This window comes from Globicephala melas, chromosome 4 (genome assembly GCF_963455315.2).
Source record: "Globicephala melas chromosome 4, mGloMel1.2, whole genome shotgun sequence".
Taxonomy (NCBI): domain Eukaryota; kingdom Metazoa; phylum Chordata; class Mammalia; order Artiodactyla; family Delphinidae; genus Globicephala; species Globicephala melas.
The window spans coordinates 105,745,314-105,763,378 of NC_083317.1; the positions used below are offsets into that span (position 1 = coordinate 105,745,314).

An 18,065-nucleotide genomic window follows, 5' to 3' on the forward strand; every position below is an offset into this window, starting at 1 on the left:
TGTTAGTATTTTTCAATGAGAAAAAGAAAAAAAAAAACCCAAATCACAAAATGTGAAAGATATCACTTAAGAAAAAGCTTAATTCTTGATATAACTCTCATTTTGTGTACACTTTTTCTAGCAAATGAGCAAATTTAATAAATTATATGTGGCCATTTGCTAGCTTGCATAAATCATATAATTTATAGAAAAAATATATAAATGAATATTGAGAAAGTTTTGAAGTACTTATCAGAAAGAGAATTAGTTTAGTAAAGTGGTGGCCATTGATATTTAACTTACAAATTTCACATTTGAACTAGAATCCAATATTCAAATCCCCCATCGACATTTAAACATTATATTATTTTTTAAACTCCCAAAGCAAAAATACATTTCAAATCTATGCTGCCTTTGTTAGTGAAAAGACAGAGACTTTTGTCATCGATTGTGGTAAATTCTAAAATAGGTTTTTCAAAAAATAAGAACTCTTTGATGAGTTTTGTAACCCTTTCAAAGCTCTCTAAGGTCTGTGTAAATGCCTTTCAAAGGGATTTAGAAATTAATTGAACAATGCCTTTTGGGAATTATATTGCAGTTAGTATAGCAAGATAAACATATTTAGAAATTGGAACTTCAAATTAAGAATCCCAAACAGAAACTGAGTCTCTGATATTTTCTAGACTGTGTCGAATACTAACCTATTTACCAGTCACTTGTCACTTTCTCTTATTAATTGTAAAAAAAGTGAGTTAAAAGTCTCTGAGCACCTTTGCTGAAAACGGCCCACAAGACCTTGGAAACACAAGTGTGCTCGTAGGGGAACAAATGTTAATGTGAAAATGGTTTACTTCCTGAAAGTTTAAGTGTTTTAGATGGAACAGCTATTACATAACACAGGGACTGGGCTGCTAATTATGCTCTATGGTAGGTACAAAATTTTTTTTGAAATGAACTATTTCAAACATGGAGAAAGTATATTTATGGGAGATTATAATTTTGGATGACTCCTCATTTTCCCTGCATGTAGTAACACTGCAGCTGATTCAAATACAAAGCGTTCTGAAAAAAGTATTTTTTCAAACTATTAATAAATGAGTTATCTTCTCCAGGTCATTTAGATTTACTACGGCAGAAAGAGGAAGAAGAAAAGCTACAATGGGGCTATATAAATAATCCAGTTACAGAATTTGTTTAAAAAGTCTACCCAATCTTTAACATAGGCATTCAAACCATTGTGCTGGTATGTGGTAAACATTTATTTATTTCTCAATTATTTGTTTTCAATTCCATTTTAAGCTTGTGATATTTTCATGGAACACGAACAGGTAGATAAACTGTAGTTACGGATTTTATTCAAGACATGGGATTTTAGCAGTTCATCTTTTAAAAGATTATGAAGGGAGCCTGCACTATACTAGGTTTTGTACACTGGGATTTAAGCCTGAGTACCATGTTACAAGATGTGAAGAAGAGAGGGTCAGTTCAGTTCATCATTCTCTCCTAGCACTGCAGCAGGATCATTTTGCCATTCCTTCTCAAGACCTAAAAATAAAATGGTACATTGTTGAGTTAAAAGTGTTGTCTTACTATATTGGTAGACTTTACTTCTTTAAAACTGACCTATCATTTGCAAGGAGAGCAGTCACAGAAGCCAGTGGGTGGACCTTGAATGACCACATCTACATCATTGAAAATATTATTTATATAATATAAAAATTGGCCCAGAAAGAAAGTCTAGGCAAGTGAAGACTAGTAAGATCCTTGCTTAAACTCTAGCCCCACTGTTGTTAGTCGCTAATGTAATAGAGAAGACCGGTGTACTCTATATTCCCCAGGAATTCCAAAGGCCTTTGTCAGCTCAGAGACGTGTGGAGACACAAATCACAGAAACCAAACTAATCTGGTCACAAAACTCATCTATTTTTTTTACTTAGTATTTTTTAAATAGATTTTTAAATTGTGGTAAAATATACACAGTTACCACCTCAACCATTTTTAGGTGTACAGTTCAGTGGTATTAAACATAGTCACGCCGTTGTACAGCCATCACCACCATCCATCCCCATAACTCTTTTCATCTTATAAAACTGAAACTCTATTCCCATTAAACAATAAACCCACTTCTCCTCACCCCAGGCCCTGGCAACCACCTTTATACTTTCCCCCTTTATGATTTTAATTACTCTAAGTACCTATTCTACGTAAATCATATAGCGTCTGTCTTTTTGTGACTGGATTATTTCACTTTGCATAATGTCCTCAAGGTTCATACATGTTCCTTCCTCTTTAAGGCGGAGTAATATTCCATTGTGTGTATATATATATATATATATATATACACACACACACACTGCATTTTACTTCATCCATCCATGGACACTTGAGTTGCTTCCCTGTTTTGGCTATTATGAATAATGCTGCTATGAACATGGGTGTATAAATACCTCTTTAAGACCATGCTTTCAATTCTTTTGGGTACATACCTAGACACCTATTTGTTTTTGCACTGGCTCCCAACAGCTTGAGTATTTTAAATAGCCATACTGCTAAACAGACTGCCCATTTAAGATGAGCAAATTCATTTTTCCTTCATTGACAAATATTTATTGAGAGACTTCTTGTGTCAGGCATGGACTAGATTCTGGGGATACAATAATAGCAAAAATAACTTGGAAATACAAGATGACAGAGCATTTTCTTTCATTTGGGAAAGAACCCACCAAATAGAATATACTGATCAACACCCATCTCTATGAAAAAAGGTGAAGATGATTAGAGAATTCACAAAGAGTTCTTTCTTACCTCCATTTTTATCCTTGTTCTTCTGTAAAGACTCAGATATTTTCTTATCAAGATGACTCGCTTTTCCATTATTCCATAAAGGAGTTCCAAAGAGTAATAAGTAGGGCTTACATTTAAAGGATGGCATTTAAACATTTTCTGAATAATTCAAGCACTGTATCCACTGAGTAATGGCCAGGAGCTGGTTCAAGACCTCTTCCGTCATACTCATGAGGAATTTGGGGGTAGGAAAAGGGGGGGAAGGAAGGAGTAACATGGGTGTAAGAATTCCAGATCAATTCATCCATAGTTTAGTGACCAAAAATGTCCCGTGTCTTGTTTCATTTCTAGCTTTTGTTACTACCTTAGTTACACACTTGATACCAAGATTTTCACTTGATATCCAAATCAAAGGAAAATTTGGAGACAGACCTAACCACAAGGAAATGAACTGTGTCTTTTCATTCCAAAACAATGCTTTCTGTAATAGCACACAATGGAAAAACAGGGGATTAGGGAACACACCGTTGTCCCCACTTCTGTGCAAGGCCTTACTGGCAGATGCAATCCTTTCTTAGAAGTACTGAAAGTCTCCTTCAGCTACCATTACACGTCTCACTCAAGTCATCTTGGCTGACAAGTGGTGGTGATACAAGACTGATGATAGTGGCCAAACCAGCTTATTCAGCTGATTCTCCACCAAAAGGAAGAAATGATCAGAGAAAGCCAGAGGGCGACCAGGAACCTAAAATTTTGCTTGGATTTTAATAGGATTGAGAGGGCAGGGCCACTTGGGTCTTTCACAAGAGGGACTCTTCCTTGGGTTGGAAGTGCAACAGTTCCCAGACCCCTACAGCAGCTACCAGGAAGGTGGAAGTGGATAGCTGTGAGTTCCTGTGGCTCCAAAGGCTTCCTTAATTTTCTCACTTGCAGTAATCTCTCTTTTGCAACCATGTCCTCTCCTCTGCCACTAAGTATTATATCTCTTATGTCATATACATGTCTGGGCTTCATAACTAAGCCTCTTGAGCGCAGGATCCCCACTGGATTCACCTATGTATACCCAACTACCCTTACTCTGCCTAGCACAAACTAGGTAGTCAAAAAAACGTTAACGAGTAAGTGGGTAAATCTGATGGAGGAAGCCCTGAGATCCCCCAGTAAGCAGATAGTAGGTCACTAACTGCAGAGCAATCAGGGTTTCTTGTGGTCTTGGCAGGGAGGGACATCAGAGAAATCTGGGGACAAAGCTGGGGTCTATTGGCCATGGCAGTTCAAACACATACATAAGGAGTACACTGAAGTTGCAGTGTAGTTTTTCAAATAATTACCCATGCGACTATTTGTTCCATATTTCCGTTAAGATGGGCTACCATGCCAAAATGTTCCCTTGGCATAAACAGTACACTTTTCTACCACGGGCTTTCTTTTGTGTTATTTTACTGAAAAATCAAAATAGGCAGATAGGCTATTAGTATCCTCATTTCACCTGCTGGGATGCTGAAATGAAGTAGGTGAAAGACTCAGCGTGTTCTGTGCTCATATTCTTAGGTATCTGCCTCCTCGTAATTAGGGAGTGCCAGAAAAAAAAAGTTCTTATTCCATTTTCCCTGAAAATGCACTTGTTCAGAAATGAAAACTTGTATTATTAGTACTCATCATTTTGTGTGAAGTCAATGTTTCAAAAAACACTCTGAGGTCTCATGTAAGTCCAAACTGTTGCCACTAGTCAACTGACATGAAAGGGACTGTTCTGTTTTATAGAGTCATTATATTAGGATATTAAAGAAGGCCCGCATGGATCGCCTACCGTGAGTTTGGTGATATGTTTGATAGTGGTCTATGAAGTCTTTCTCATTAAATTTGATTTGGCTTATGTGGTAATATTGTAGTCTTCAACAGGATGCAGGCAAACAAAGTTAATAATATATTAAAATGAATCACATTGGAAATCAGGAAGAAGGGGAATAGTCATTGAGTTTAGCAGGGACTAAAGTTTAGTTAATTAAAAAAATAACTTGATTCTCTATCTCTATGAGAAATTTAGCTTTAAAATATAAATCTATTGTAGTTCAAGCATCTGTATTTGGGGTACTTGCCAAAGAGGAACTCTGGTGTGAAATATAATTAAAGTGGATCATAATATTTTCACTATGTTATAAATGAGGAACATCAGGCATACTGAGAAAAAATGCCTAGTCTAGCTTCTCTGGAGAATCACTAGTGGCCCAAATGACAACCCATATTCTTGCCTAGACCACTAAAATATAATTCCCCAAAGGGTGATAGTCCTTTTACTATTTATAAGTTATGTAATAAAGGAAATATAAAATTATTCAGTACCAGTAATCCCTTTTAAAAATCACTAAAAATTTGTGTATGTTGAAAACCACACACACCTGAGTTCATACTGGGCACTTCCACTTATAGCTAAGGAAAAAAAACCCACTAGCATATATTTAGAATATGAAAACATGTTTGTATAAAAACAAGTATTTGGTCATCAGTCTATTTTCCATCCCTTTTGCAACTGATTTTACGTTCTTTATATTTTTCATTTTTAACAGGGATTACAACTTTAGTAGTTTCAGAAATATAAAAAGATGGCATCAAAATGTCCTATATATTGGTAATCTTAGTCCAAGAACTTTTCATGCTTATCTTGTGTTCTGGGCTACAGTCTTCATAGATACAAATTCGAGCAGAACAAAATAGAAAAGGGAAATAACTCATGTCAGCTGCTGAAGGCAGTTTGTAAGGCAGGCCTAAAAGTCCTTATCTCTGGCCTGTTCAGTATGGAATGCATAGTTGATTTTCATTCAGCTACCAGAGAAAGGTATTCTACGATGACAGATAGTCTTATCAAAACTACAATTAGCTGGCTTCCTCTGCAGGGTATAGCAGTTGGTTAAGTAACACTGAAGTGAGAGCTCTTACCAGTTTTCTCAGAAACAATTCCCCATCATGAGTATTTGGCCAACTGCTTAGGTCTAGCATGAACATGTAATTTTTAAAAGAATGAGCTGGGACCTGCTAACATGTTTCAAAGGATCACCTAGTAAAAGCTGATCTCTAAGCAAATAAACCATCAGTTTATTTAATTTTCAAGTAGTTTTTTTTACTAAATGTATTATTCCTCTAAGAGTAACATGGTTCATACTGCTTAGGTTGTTTACAGTGCTTTTTGTTGTGCCTAAAATTTTTCAATAAGGTGAAATAAAAGATTCAAATATGGTTTTATAATACGTGGAAGATAAAATCTCATATTTATAGCATATACTTCGACTCTTTTATATGCATGACTAGTCAAAATTGTGTCTTTAAATGGCAACTTGATATTTTTCAAATTGTACTCAGAAACACTCCTGTGTACCATTTGCCTTAATACCAATATGTTCAGGATTAGCTTTATTAACAGTATGACATTTTCATGCATTCTTAAATTTTACACTAGTTTTAATATTCACAATATCTGATTAAGTTCAACTCAACAAATATTCAAGCCTACATGAGAAAAGAATGAAATGAGGTTACCTTTTTATATAATAAGCTATCTTATTTTTAAGAGTTAATACTGGGATTTAAAAACCTAAATTTCCAATGTTACTGTTAATTCAACCAGATGAACATAACTTTAGGCCACAGGACTGCCCATTAGCCTTTCCTGTCGGAGGGCAATTAATCTCTTGAACCACTTTTCTTCAGCATCAGCTTTCTCAATAAATAACTGAAATAAAAAAAGAAAAAAGAAGAGAAAATGTTATCGTCTGCCAATAACTTAGATTTGACCTTATAAATCACTTGTATAGAATACATCCTTCAGCACAAGATTTGGATACTATTTAAATCTTGATGACCTCTTAACTGAAGATCATCTATTTGGAATAATGCTCAGAAAGTTTTAGAGTAAAAGGACTAATATCAAAATCATTGGTGAGCAATTTTACATTTCATTTTGTAAAGTTTATTTCCTACAATCTTTCTGAAGACACAGTGGTATGACACTAATTCACAGAAGATAGCATGACGTGGTGTTAATGACATGCTCACAGTCCATGAGCGAACTGGAGCAGAGCCAGAATTAGATCTTTTAGTGCCAGAATAAAAATAAAACAAAACTTCTTTTTGCCCATTTTTCTTTCCCATAGAAAGAATCTCCTAGAAGTCAGGTAACATGAGTTGGTCCAAACCAGCTTCAAATACATGTAACAGCTCTAAAGGCTGGGGGTGAGCTGCCTGTTTTTAGCAAATAGGAACATGTGGATCCATTTCCTCCAGTGGTCTTCTTGTCACCAGCCCAAAAGGACAAGAGTTTGAATTAACTTCAGTTAACTAGACTTAAACTGACATTCTTAAGGTTTAAGGATCTTACATTTGGATGGGCCAGAGAATTGTCATCTTGGTACTTGATAGCAGTGGGGATGCTGCTAGGGTCTATTTCTTTTTCATTACTCGGTGGGTCAGCCACTACTGATGCTGGTCCTGATGTTGCAGCTGCATGCTTCACTTCACTAAGTTCCACTGACTGAAACATGAAACACATGCTATTAATTGGATAACAATATACAATTAAAATGTTGCTTTAATAATATTTCTGATTTTGAATAATAACTGCTCAATTGGCCTCCTTTGAGATGATACTAACTACAAAATGGCCCTAGGTTATTGAATAAGAAACAACTATTCCTAAAGTAAGCAAACAAATACAAAAACACTGTGAAAATGTTATTTCTTACAATCAGCATATTTTTCTTAAGAAGTTGGTACTTATGAGTCTATACTATTGCAAAAGTACATACATTTCACATATCTAAATTCCTACTTAGCCTTTTTTTCTACCCCTATTGGTTCTACACATACAGTTTTTCAATTTCCATTTTCTTTTGACTTTTTTACTTCTGAACATCCACTTCTCTGAATGAAGTGCAAAACAGAGGTCACTGGGGAAAACATCTAGAAAATGAAATATGCATGAATTAGCTGATCCTTTATTAGAGTAATTTATCTCAGAGTTGGAGATCCATCTATTTAACCAGTATTTAGTAAGCACTACTAATTGCTAAGCACTGGGTACACGAGGGAGAATAAGAAGATATGTTCCTTGTCCAGGACACGGGTTCGAGCCCTGGTTGGGGAAGATCCCACATGCCACGGAGCAACTAAGCCTGTGGGCCACAAATACTGAGCCTGTGCTCTGAAGCCCGCGAGCCACAACTACTGAAGCCCGCATACTTAGAGCCCATGCTCTGCAACAAGGGAAGCCACCACAGTGAGAAGCCTGTACACCGCAACGAAGAGTAGCCCTTGCTCACCGCAACTAGAGAAAGCCTGTGTGCAACGAAGATCCAATGCAACTAAAAATAAAATTAATTAATTAAAAAAAAAGAAGATATGTTCCCTGTCCAAACTGGAGATTACATTTTGCTAATGGGATGACAGATCTCTAACAAATACCAAAATATATACATAATCACAAATTGTAACAAGTTACATAGAGCTGTTTAAAGAAATATTTGGTAAATCTGATTTGGCAGTTTTCTTCTTATATTTTGGAGCCAATATTTTTTTCCCCAGATCCCAAACTTTTCTATGTCTCCAACATAGTGGTCATAGAAGACTCATAGCCCTAAGTGATATTACACTGACCCTTTATAAAACTGAAGACATGTAACAGTAAAGCCCAATATTCTGCACAGGGGAAAGTGGGAAGTATGTTAGTCCAGTGAGGTCCAGGACATAAGTTTTTGGTACTCTATCTTGCCATGCAGGGAATGTAAGAGCATGCCATTCTGCATATCTAGGCCATGCTTTGATAGGGTTCAGCTAGGAGACTGGCTGTCCATATGGAACTACCTCGAAAAATTGTGAAGTGCTGTTATTCTAGTTGCCAAACATGTGGATCGCACATGTGCAGGTGGCAGAGATAACATTCTATTATAGAAACCAAGTAATCTCATTTTGTTTTTACCTACACAGTACATTAAAGTTTTCTTTGAAAAGTGCTTATATGCACAAGAGGTAAAGTTCTCAGGGGTTAGGATCAGAGTGTAGAAGTTATTATTTAATAACGTGTAATTTAAAAAACGTGTGAGGAAAACCATCAATTGCTTCTTTATTTAAGTGAGGAAAGCTGTTAGAGAAAATTTGACTATTAAAAAGCCCTTAGCATGGCTACTATCAAACATCTGGCTTTGAGTAGCACTGCCACCTGGTGGTTCAGTTTGGAAAAACTTGTTTTAACACGTACTTAAAAGTATGAAAGAACAAATGACCATGCTGCTTAGAGTTATTTACCCTCTTTTTGAACATAGGCGGATATCTGCCAAATACAACAATTTTTGGATTGAATAAGTGGTAATAAGCTTATTTGGGAGAGCAGTCTGAAAACAAGATTGGTTCCTTAAGTTGATGATACAGCAGGAACTATCAGATCATCTTTCTACTCACACCAGAAAAATATGATTGCACAAAGTAAAACTAGTTAAATCAATATGTGTTGCAGGAGACAAACTGTCTAGCATGTCATTGGTAACAGCCACTTTTCTGGTAATAGTTCCCTAGCTAAATTAGTGGAATTAACACAGCTAAAGAACCTACCAACAGAAGGGGTCACTAGTTACAGAAAAGCCTTTTTCAGAGATATTACAAACTTTATACCAATGCATGTAGCACTGTCCAGGAGAGAAGGATGTTGAAACTTGGTTCATAATTTAGTCCTCAAGAGAGTTAGTCTTTGCTATGCAACAGGAATAGCCCATCACATCTGCCCATGACCTGGATGAAATGGTCCTCTAGATAATTTACTTTGCTAAGTCATCTCCTGATAAATAATTCATCTTCTTGGGCATCCTGAATCCTTACCTTATACTGTAGACACAGACATTTTAGAAACTGGAAAGGGATACCACTTTCTAAACTAATAAATTGGCCCTCTGTTTTATATTACAGTCCAGTGCGAATTTATTCTTTGTTGGCCCATCACTGCTCTTCTGATCGTTTTGAAACGCGATGACTAATGTAAGTCTAGTGTTGGATGGCTAATATCTTATACTACTGTGCATTCACCAAGGTAAATGCCATCTTCTGTGGCCTTTTAGCATATTCTTTATATTTCAACAGGGAATATGCATTGAGTTCACAATTATGAGAGATTGATTAGTTCTGGAGTTGGACAAATTTAGTTTGGCTGCCGCTTTCTATCATTTATTAGCAGTTTGACCATGGGTTATGAAATTTGCTGAATCTCAGCTATAATTAAGGGTTATTAGGATATTAGTTAAATTATAAATGTTAAATGTCTAGTATTAATGGTAGTCATCATTATTTTAGTTATTTTACATTAAATATATACAAAAGTGGGGCTATGATACAACACTGTTTTACATCATTTGCTTACTGCTTTAACATTTCCAAATGGCTGTGTTGAAACAAATTGGTTCAAAGCTTATGTCTATACGTGAAACTAGAAAGTTACTGTGTAAAGTAATTTTTAATTTGCTTGGTCACCAAGCCTCAAATAAGGAGCATTTTAGGATCTATAGACCATAAAAAATTACATAAAACAGTCTCTGGCCCAACCAAAACAGGAATCCTTGTATCTACAATCCCTCTGAAGGAAGCCACAGACAAATACAGCCCTTGGTAGCAGCAGCAGGAAGAGGAGGAGTAGTGACAGCTTTCATTTCTTGATCACTTACTATACGCCAGGCACTTGGTTAACTGTTTTATGTAAAGTATCTTGCTCATCCTTATAAAAACCTCTGCTACGGGTATTATCCCCATTTTAAGGGACGAGAGCCAAGGTTTAATGAGACTATTATGTAGTTTAAGGACATATGACCAGTAAACGGCAGAATCAAAGTGTGGTTCCAGATCTGAGTCTACATCTCATGCTTTTGACCACCGCTTCCTAATGGCTAAATGCAAGATTTATTGCAATTTGGTTTGAATTTTAGAGGAAAGAAACAAAAATGTTGGTAAAATATTTTAACTAAATGTATTTCTAAGGGGCTCAATTCACAGTGCTGGATTAACATTTCTAGGCTGCTTCTGCTTCTCTGTCATACTTATCCAACCAAGAACTAGCTAGTTCTAGGCTTTCCAAATTGATTTTATTTTTTTCTATGAATTACTGTTAAGGGGAACCTCTTTTTGAAAGACAGTTGAAACAGAAGGTGGGTTTCCCTCACACAGATTTATGAAGGTTGCTTACAAAATGAAGAGCCTCCTGTTCCATCCTAGACCTCTCAATCCTTAATGGTGGCATCTAAGTTGGAAGTACAAGAAAAGCTACATTGAAGCTGAGTAAATCCCAACTCAGCACTAAAAACTAAAGCAAACAAAAACTAATTATTAAAATAATTAATAATGGTGGTCCCTTTGATGAGCGATGTAGGTGAAATTCCTTTAAACTGCTCCCAAGGGAAGCCCATTTAACTATATATAGGGTTTTGTTATAGATATGGGAAGAAGAGTTTTTCTCTTGGATTTAATCAGTTATCTTAAGATTAATAACTATAAGAAATAATATTTTAAAACTTTTCTAGAGAATATAAACAAGGTAAAAAAATGACTAACCTTGGAATTCAAGTATATGGATATTATTACATTTAAAAAATCTTTTAAGGTGCAACCAGATATCTAAAGAACTTCTGTGTTTCTCAGCAAGGGGTCTGTCTTACTGGTGAGCATGGAGACTCAGGGAAAGTAAGGGGCATATTAGAGAAATGTAAATGGGGTAAGGTTTATACTTCAGACAGTCTGAATGCCCATAGTAGTAGTAGTTTTCAAGCACCATACTTAGTTTATAGAATATACTTAGATATCAAATAATTTAGATGCTAGAGTATATAATTTTAAAACAAACAGTTTATGGATCAAGAACCATGTTACATATTTGATAATCATTATATTTAACCCTCGGTTACTCTAAAAAGTAGGAATTATTAGCTCTATTTTATGAATTTGGAAACTGAGGCTTGGAAAGAGGTTGAGAGGTTTTCTCGAGATCATCAATCATGTTAGGAAGTGTGAAAGTTAAGATTCAAACTCAGATCTCCTTGAGTCCAAAGCCCATGCTCTTTCCGCTATATTAAGCAGGCTTTAGACCAATTTCCTTACTCACTGCCAATTTTACCAGTTACTGGAAGAACTCTTAGTATCTTGGAGGAGAGGAATGGAATTAAAAATAAATTTACTATATTAATAATTAATACCAAATGGGAAAAAGTTGTTTAGAAGAAAACCTAGTGTATTAACATAGAGGAATAAATATTTCCACAGAAAGAAAATGCTAGGTTATCTTAAGTGTGTGCAGTGAGAACTGGGAAGTCAAGGTGAACTCCAGAAAACAAATACTATGCAAGTAAACTTCAAAACAAATTACAATTCTTTTAGGACTTCTTATTAAGTATGAGTAAGATATTTAATAAAATGGGCAACTATATTTGTGAATGTCCATTTCACAGCTCCTTTTTTTCAGGAGTTGTGGTGGCAAACTACAAAATATTCAAATGAAATCAGCAAAATAACAGGGCAAGGACCGTGGATTAACCAAGGCTGTCTAGTGCATCCTGGCATCCTGCACATGCTCAATTCATGTCCCCATAATGAATTATTTTAAAATACATATGGTAATTGAAAAGATGTCCCTCTCACTAATAACAAAAGAAATGCTAATGGAACAACCAAAGGTCAATTTTTACCTATCAGGTCATTAAACATGAAAAAGTCTGATAAGACTTGGTGTTAACCAGGGTGTGAGAGACAGACATCTCCCTGCATTTCGAGGTGGAATTTGAATCGATACAATATTTTGGGTGAATGACTTTGGGAACAGGTATGAAAATAAACAATATTAACCTTTAACAACTCCATTTGGAAAATTTTATCTAAGGTGATAATAATGGATATTCACAAACATGTATGCAACACCTCCAAACTTACAACTACTAAAATATCTATCAGAGAAAAAAAATTATGATACATTCGTCAGTAGAATACTATACAGTCATTAATATATCTACAGATATAGAGTATTTCTGAATAAGTGATAGCTATACCATGTCTTCATTAGATGTATGATATTGAAGAATACATGTATTTCACAGTAGACAGCTTTTTCCAACTAAAGGAACACAAATTCCAAAAAGCAGCCCTGACAATGATTGAAAGAATACATGAAATATTCAACAGAAATAAAATGCCAATCAAAGCTCCTTTTATTAGAGTTGAGTAAGTGATACTCATATGGGCAAAGAGTGTAAATATATGTTACTATTTGGGTAATAATTTTATTGTTAAAGTTCTTTTCTAACTTTTCTCTAGCAATGTCAATTCAAAAAGTAGATGTATACATTTGAAAAGAAAACTGTGTATGTTCATGAAGTGTGTATTATTGTTATAGAACTGTATGTTGACATCTTATACTTTGCCTTCTTGGTGAATTTTAAAATAAAAATGGCATCAGATACATTTTCACAGTTTTTTTTTTAACAAGTTAAACTTGAACTGATTCTCACTGATTCATTCTCTCTCTCAATAACATGCTGATACACTCTCACCTTACTTCATCTATTAGAAGAAGAAGCACTTACATTTAAGTAAAATCCATTAATAAAGCATCCCTTTAGTTGGAATCTAAAGGCTTATTCATAATGCCTTGATGAAAACTTACCTTTTTGACTTCTTTACTTGATCTGAATGTTTGCTGAACAAAAGAATCACTTTCAATGGCTTCAATTTCTTTGACTCTTTTTACTTGTTCTACCAGGGTGGCTTGGTCTAAAAAAGAGGGTATTATGTCAGTGTATTCTGGTTTGTCAGCTTGTTATCAACACTATACCTAAGCAATGTTCTTTCTATGAAGTAATTTTATGACTTATGAAATTTAACTGGATGGAAAAAAAAAGACATTATGGTTAAGTTATAATAGAAACTTTTTGCCCCCCCTGGAGACCCACAAAGATAACATTCCTATCCACTAAGACTCTCACCTAAAACCTAAAACATTGCCGAGAAGGTACTGCTAAAATGATCCAAGCTAATCTGTGCTAATCTGGAAGGAGGACTTTACATTTTTTTTCCAATTTTACTATGGAAATACATAAAAGGAAAAAGGAATAAGAGCACAATGAATCCATCTGCACCCATCACTCAGCTTCTGTAATCATTAATTTTCTGTTATTCTTATTTAATCTATCCATGCCCACTTCAATTTTGGGGGGTGGACCTGGAGTATTTAAAAGTAAATCCCAGACATAATGCCATGTTACCCCTAAATATTTTTTTAGGCATCTCAGATAAGGGCTTAAAAAAACAAAACAAACTAGCAACATAACTACAATACCATCTTTAAACCCAACGTTATCAGTAATAATTCCTTAATATCATCTTATATAATCCATGTTTAATTTTCACTGATTGTCCAAGTGCTTTTTTTACAGTTGGTTTGTCTGAAAGAGGATCCAAACAAGGTCCACACATTACACTTAGTCGACAAGTATCTTAAATTCCTTTTCATCACATACGGTCCACCATCCCTTCCTTTCATTGTCATTTATTTATTGAAGAAAATGGATCATTTTAGCCTTTACAATTTTCTACATTCTGGATTTTGCTGATTTTATTCTCATGGTGTCATTTAACATGTTCTTCTGTCCTTCATACTTTGTGTAAACCAGCAGTTAGATCTAGACAGGGATAAGATTCAGGTTCAATTTCTTTTGGTAAAGAATACATCACAGGTGGTGCTATGTAATTCCTATTACATCATATCAGGTTGTGCTTCTCCCACTTCTAATGATGTTAAGATTGATCAGTGTGTCCAAGGTGATGTCAGCCTGACCCTAGTTCTCCACCAACCTTTCACTTCATGGTTTTAGCAGACAATGTTTGTTGCTTAGCTCCATTATTTTATTAGACATTGCAAAATGGTCATTTTTTTCTAATTCTATTATTTGTCCTGCATTTATTAGCTGTGATTCGAAGAACTTCCTTCATCGACTACTTTGTAACTGTGAAATATAGTCTAGAGGAAAAGGCAGAATAAATATTTCTTTCCCTTAATTTATCAATTTTGGTCCAAAGATGACCATTATGAGCTCATGAATATTTATATATGTAATGTACTTCAGTCCATCATAGTCATTTTCATATTTTGATTCTACCTTTGGGTAGTGGGAGCCTCTTCATGTTGGTCCCTGCATCCTTTTGATATGATCTCTTTTGTTAAAGTGTGATAAGATGTCCCAGGTTCATCCTGTACAGTTCCTGTCTCAGACTTGAAATCAGCCATTTCTCCAAAGGGCCTGGATTCCTTTTAGTGGGGAATGATACTTAAAGACAGTAACCTGAGCAGTAGGGGTGTTTGTTGTTACTGGATTATCACCGCTTCTCAGCTATTTCAGTGGGTGGGGTAGGAAATACATACTTTTAGAAAAGAAAATCGAATGTGAGTTATATTTGTATATCTTTTCTCTTATTCTAAGAATATTAGGCCTTAATGATGTGATCAAAAGTACTTAGCTGTTTTTCCTAATATGTGAGTTGAATATATATTAGTTTCAAAATCATAAGACAAATATTACTATTAACAAGATGAATTAATAGTTTAAAATTTCTTTATGGCTCTTTTTGATCTTAGGATTTATTCCACTGATGAATTGTCAAAACACTATACTCTAAAGTCACTTGAAATGATTCTCCATGTGATTATGCTACCAACTTGATATATAGTTAGGTTCATTTGTTTCAGTTTTTTTTTTAAATCTTGTTTTGCTCTACTGTTTTCATAATTAATATTTGTTTTTTAATTGCATAAAACACTTACATGCTTTCAAAGTCAAAATTAAAACAACATCATTCAGAGAAGTCTAGGTTTCCTTTCCTATCCCATTCCCCCAATCCATAGGTAATCATTTTTTATTAGGTTTTGATTTTTATCCTTCCATTGCTTATTTCTGAAAATATAAGTATACATATTCTCTTCTTTCTTACACAAAATTAGCATACTATACATTCCTATGTATATTACTTCTCTCACTTTTAACACTATGTTTTCCAGTATAGAGACTTCCTCATTTTATGCTACAGCTATACAGTAACCTATTTTATGGTTTTATGATAGTTTTTCCTACCAATGCCCTGTTGATGGTCATCTGAGTTGTTTCCAGTCCTTTGTTTTTACAGTTAGTGCTTTAATAAATAGCCACAGGCATGTATCATTTCATACTTTTGTATTTTTTTCTCACATGCTAGCTGGGCAAGAAAAATGCAACATTATGGTTCACAACCTTACTGTTTAAACTCTTGGTCTAAGCTGAAACGAACACACACCTGAATTAGGAGCCACTGAATACTCAGCTAAGGCATCTAAAAATGCCAGGGTTTTAGCCTGTATGAATAATAACTGAATTTATTAAAAAAAAACTTTAATAACTGGTTTAACAAGGTAGAGTTATTTGCATCAAAGTAATTTTTACATACTAAGTTGAAAAGGTTAAATGATATAGACAGCATGAAATCTGGTCTAACACATTCAATAAAAATTAACATTTTATGAAAAATCTCTGCTTCAATTTTTGGCCAATCACAAATTATAAGCATATAGTCTTATGCAAGTTCCAGTTTATTTAAGAGAAAGACAGTGCTTCTGAGATGTGTCCCTGACAGCTGTAACCAGTCTTTTCTCAGGTGAGAAATCCTGCATGGAATGTTTGGAAGTAACAGCTGTCACAGCCAACACTCACATCTTTGGAAGAATATATTTTCCTATATAAAAAGCAAACACTGTCAGAGTGTCATGGAAGAGCAAATAGTTCCACATGCTTTAGAATAAAAGCTCCTTTTAATTATGCAATGTACTAACTGAGCATGTGAAATGAGAGAAGACTCTTTTCCCAGCTAACTTATTAACATGTGCCGTACCAGAGGATAATATTTTTACTAGTTACATGTATAATGGCATTAATATAGCAGAGAAAAATCATAATGGATACCATTCCAAGTGATTCAACTTTAACTGGTCAACATGAAAACACATTTGTTTGTGTAGGTGTTAGTTTCACAGTTATTTCACAATCATTAGTTCCCAACCAAAAACAATATTTCTGACTTCAGGATGATGTCTCATATGTATCAACTGTTTGACCCCTCGGATTTTTTCTCTAACATATTCCCTCATTTGGATTTACAAAGCACATCATTAGTATTAAATGTCAGAGGTGAGCTCACAAACAGTACTTGATGTCTAAAGCTTGCAGTGTTTGTAGCTTTAAATATGGGCATACAACGAGCTCCTAATACAAATAAAAGTGTTATCACAGAAGCTGGCCAAAGGGCCAGTATATTTAACAAAATAGCACTGGAGAAACTGTAAAGGAAGGAAGGAGAAAGATTAGAGGAAAAACAGAACATTATGTTTGTGTTTCTTTAAAGATCACTTCAGGACTAACAAAGTGACAGGGCAGATAGGGGAAAGCCTGTCTGCTTGACTTACAATATGAAAATAAACCAAAATAGCTTTTACCTTTCAATGTGGGAACCATTTTACTGGTGATATTTAAATTAAAGAATGTGATATTTAAATTAAAGAGTAAGAGAGTGATATACAAATTAAATTTCTTTAACATCTTTATTGGAGTATAATTGCTTTACAATGCTGTGTTAATTTCTGCTGTATAACAAAGTGAATCAGCTATATGTATACATATATCCCCATATCCCCTCCCTCTTGCGTCTCCCTCCCACCCTCCCTATCCCACCCCTCTAGGTGGTCACAAAGCACCGAATTGATCTCCCTGTGCTATGTGGCCGCTTCCCACTAGCTAACTATTTTACATTTGGTAGTGTATATATGTCAATGCTACTCTTTCACTTCGTCCCAGCTTACCCTTCCCCCTCCCCGTGTCCTCAAGTCCATTCTCTATGTCTGTGTCTTTATTCCTGTCCTGCCCCTAGGTTCATCAGAACCATTTTTCTTTTTTTTAGATTCCATATATGTATGTTAGCATGTGGTATTTGTTTTTCTCTTTCTGACTTACTTCACTCTGTATGACAGACTCTAGGTCCATCCACCTCACTACAAATAACTCAATTTCATTTCTTTTCATGGCTGAGTAATATTTCATTGAATATATGTGCCACATCTTTATCCATTCATTTGTCAATGGACACTTAGGTTGCTTCCATGTCCTGGCTACTGTAAATAGTGCTGCAATGAACACTGTAGTACATGTCTCTCTTTGAATTATGGTTTTCTCAGGGTATATGCCCAGTAGTGGGATTGCTGGGTCATACGGTAG

General features: G+C 35.0%; 1 protein-coding gene across 4 annotated transcripts in view; it reads right to left on the bottom strand.

Moving 5' to 3' along the window:
• Nucleotides 1-1,283: 1,283 nt before the first annotated feature.
• RSRC1 (arginine and serine rich coiled-coil 1) overlaps nt 1,284-18,065 on the bottom strand; it is a 451,220-nt gene continuing 434,438 nt past the window's right edge. For 3 of the 4 annotated variants that reach the window (XM_060298485.1, XM_060298486.1, XM_030842422.2), the window contains 3 exons: nt 13,439-13,545; nt 7,136-7,288; nt 1,284-6,490 (listed from right to left, as the gene is read on the bottom strand). In XM_060298485.1, coding sequence (XP_060154468.1) covers nt 6,398-6,490; nt 7,136-7,288; nt 13,439-13,545 — 353 coding nt within the window. In that variant the 3' untranslated portion in view covers nt 1,284-6,397. The remainder of the gene's footprint in view (nt 6,491-7,135; nt 7,289-13,438; nt 13,546-18,065) is intronic. The other variant, XR_009563777.1, reaches the window with a different exon arrangement.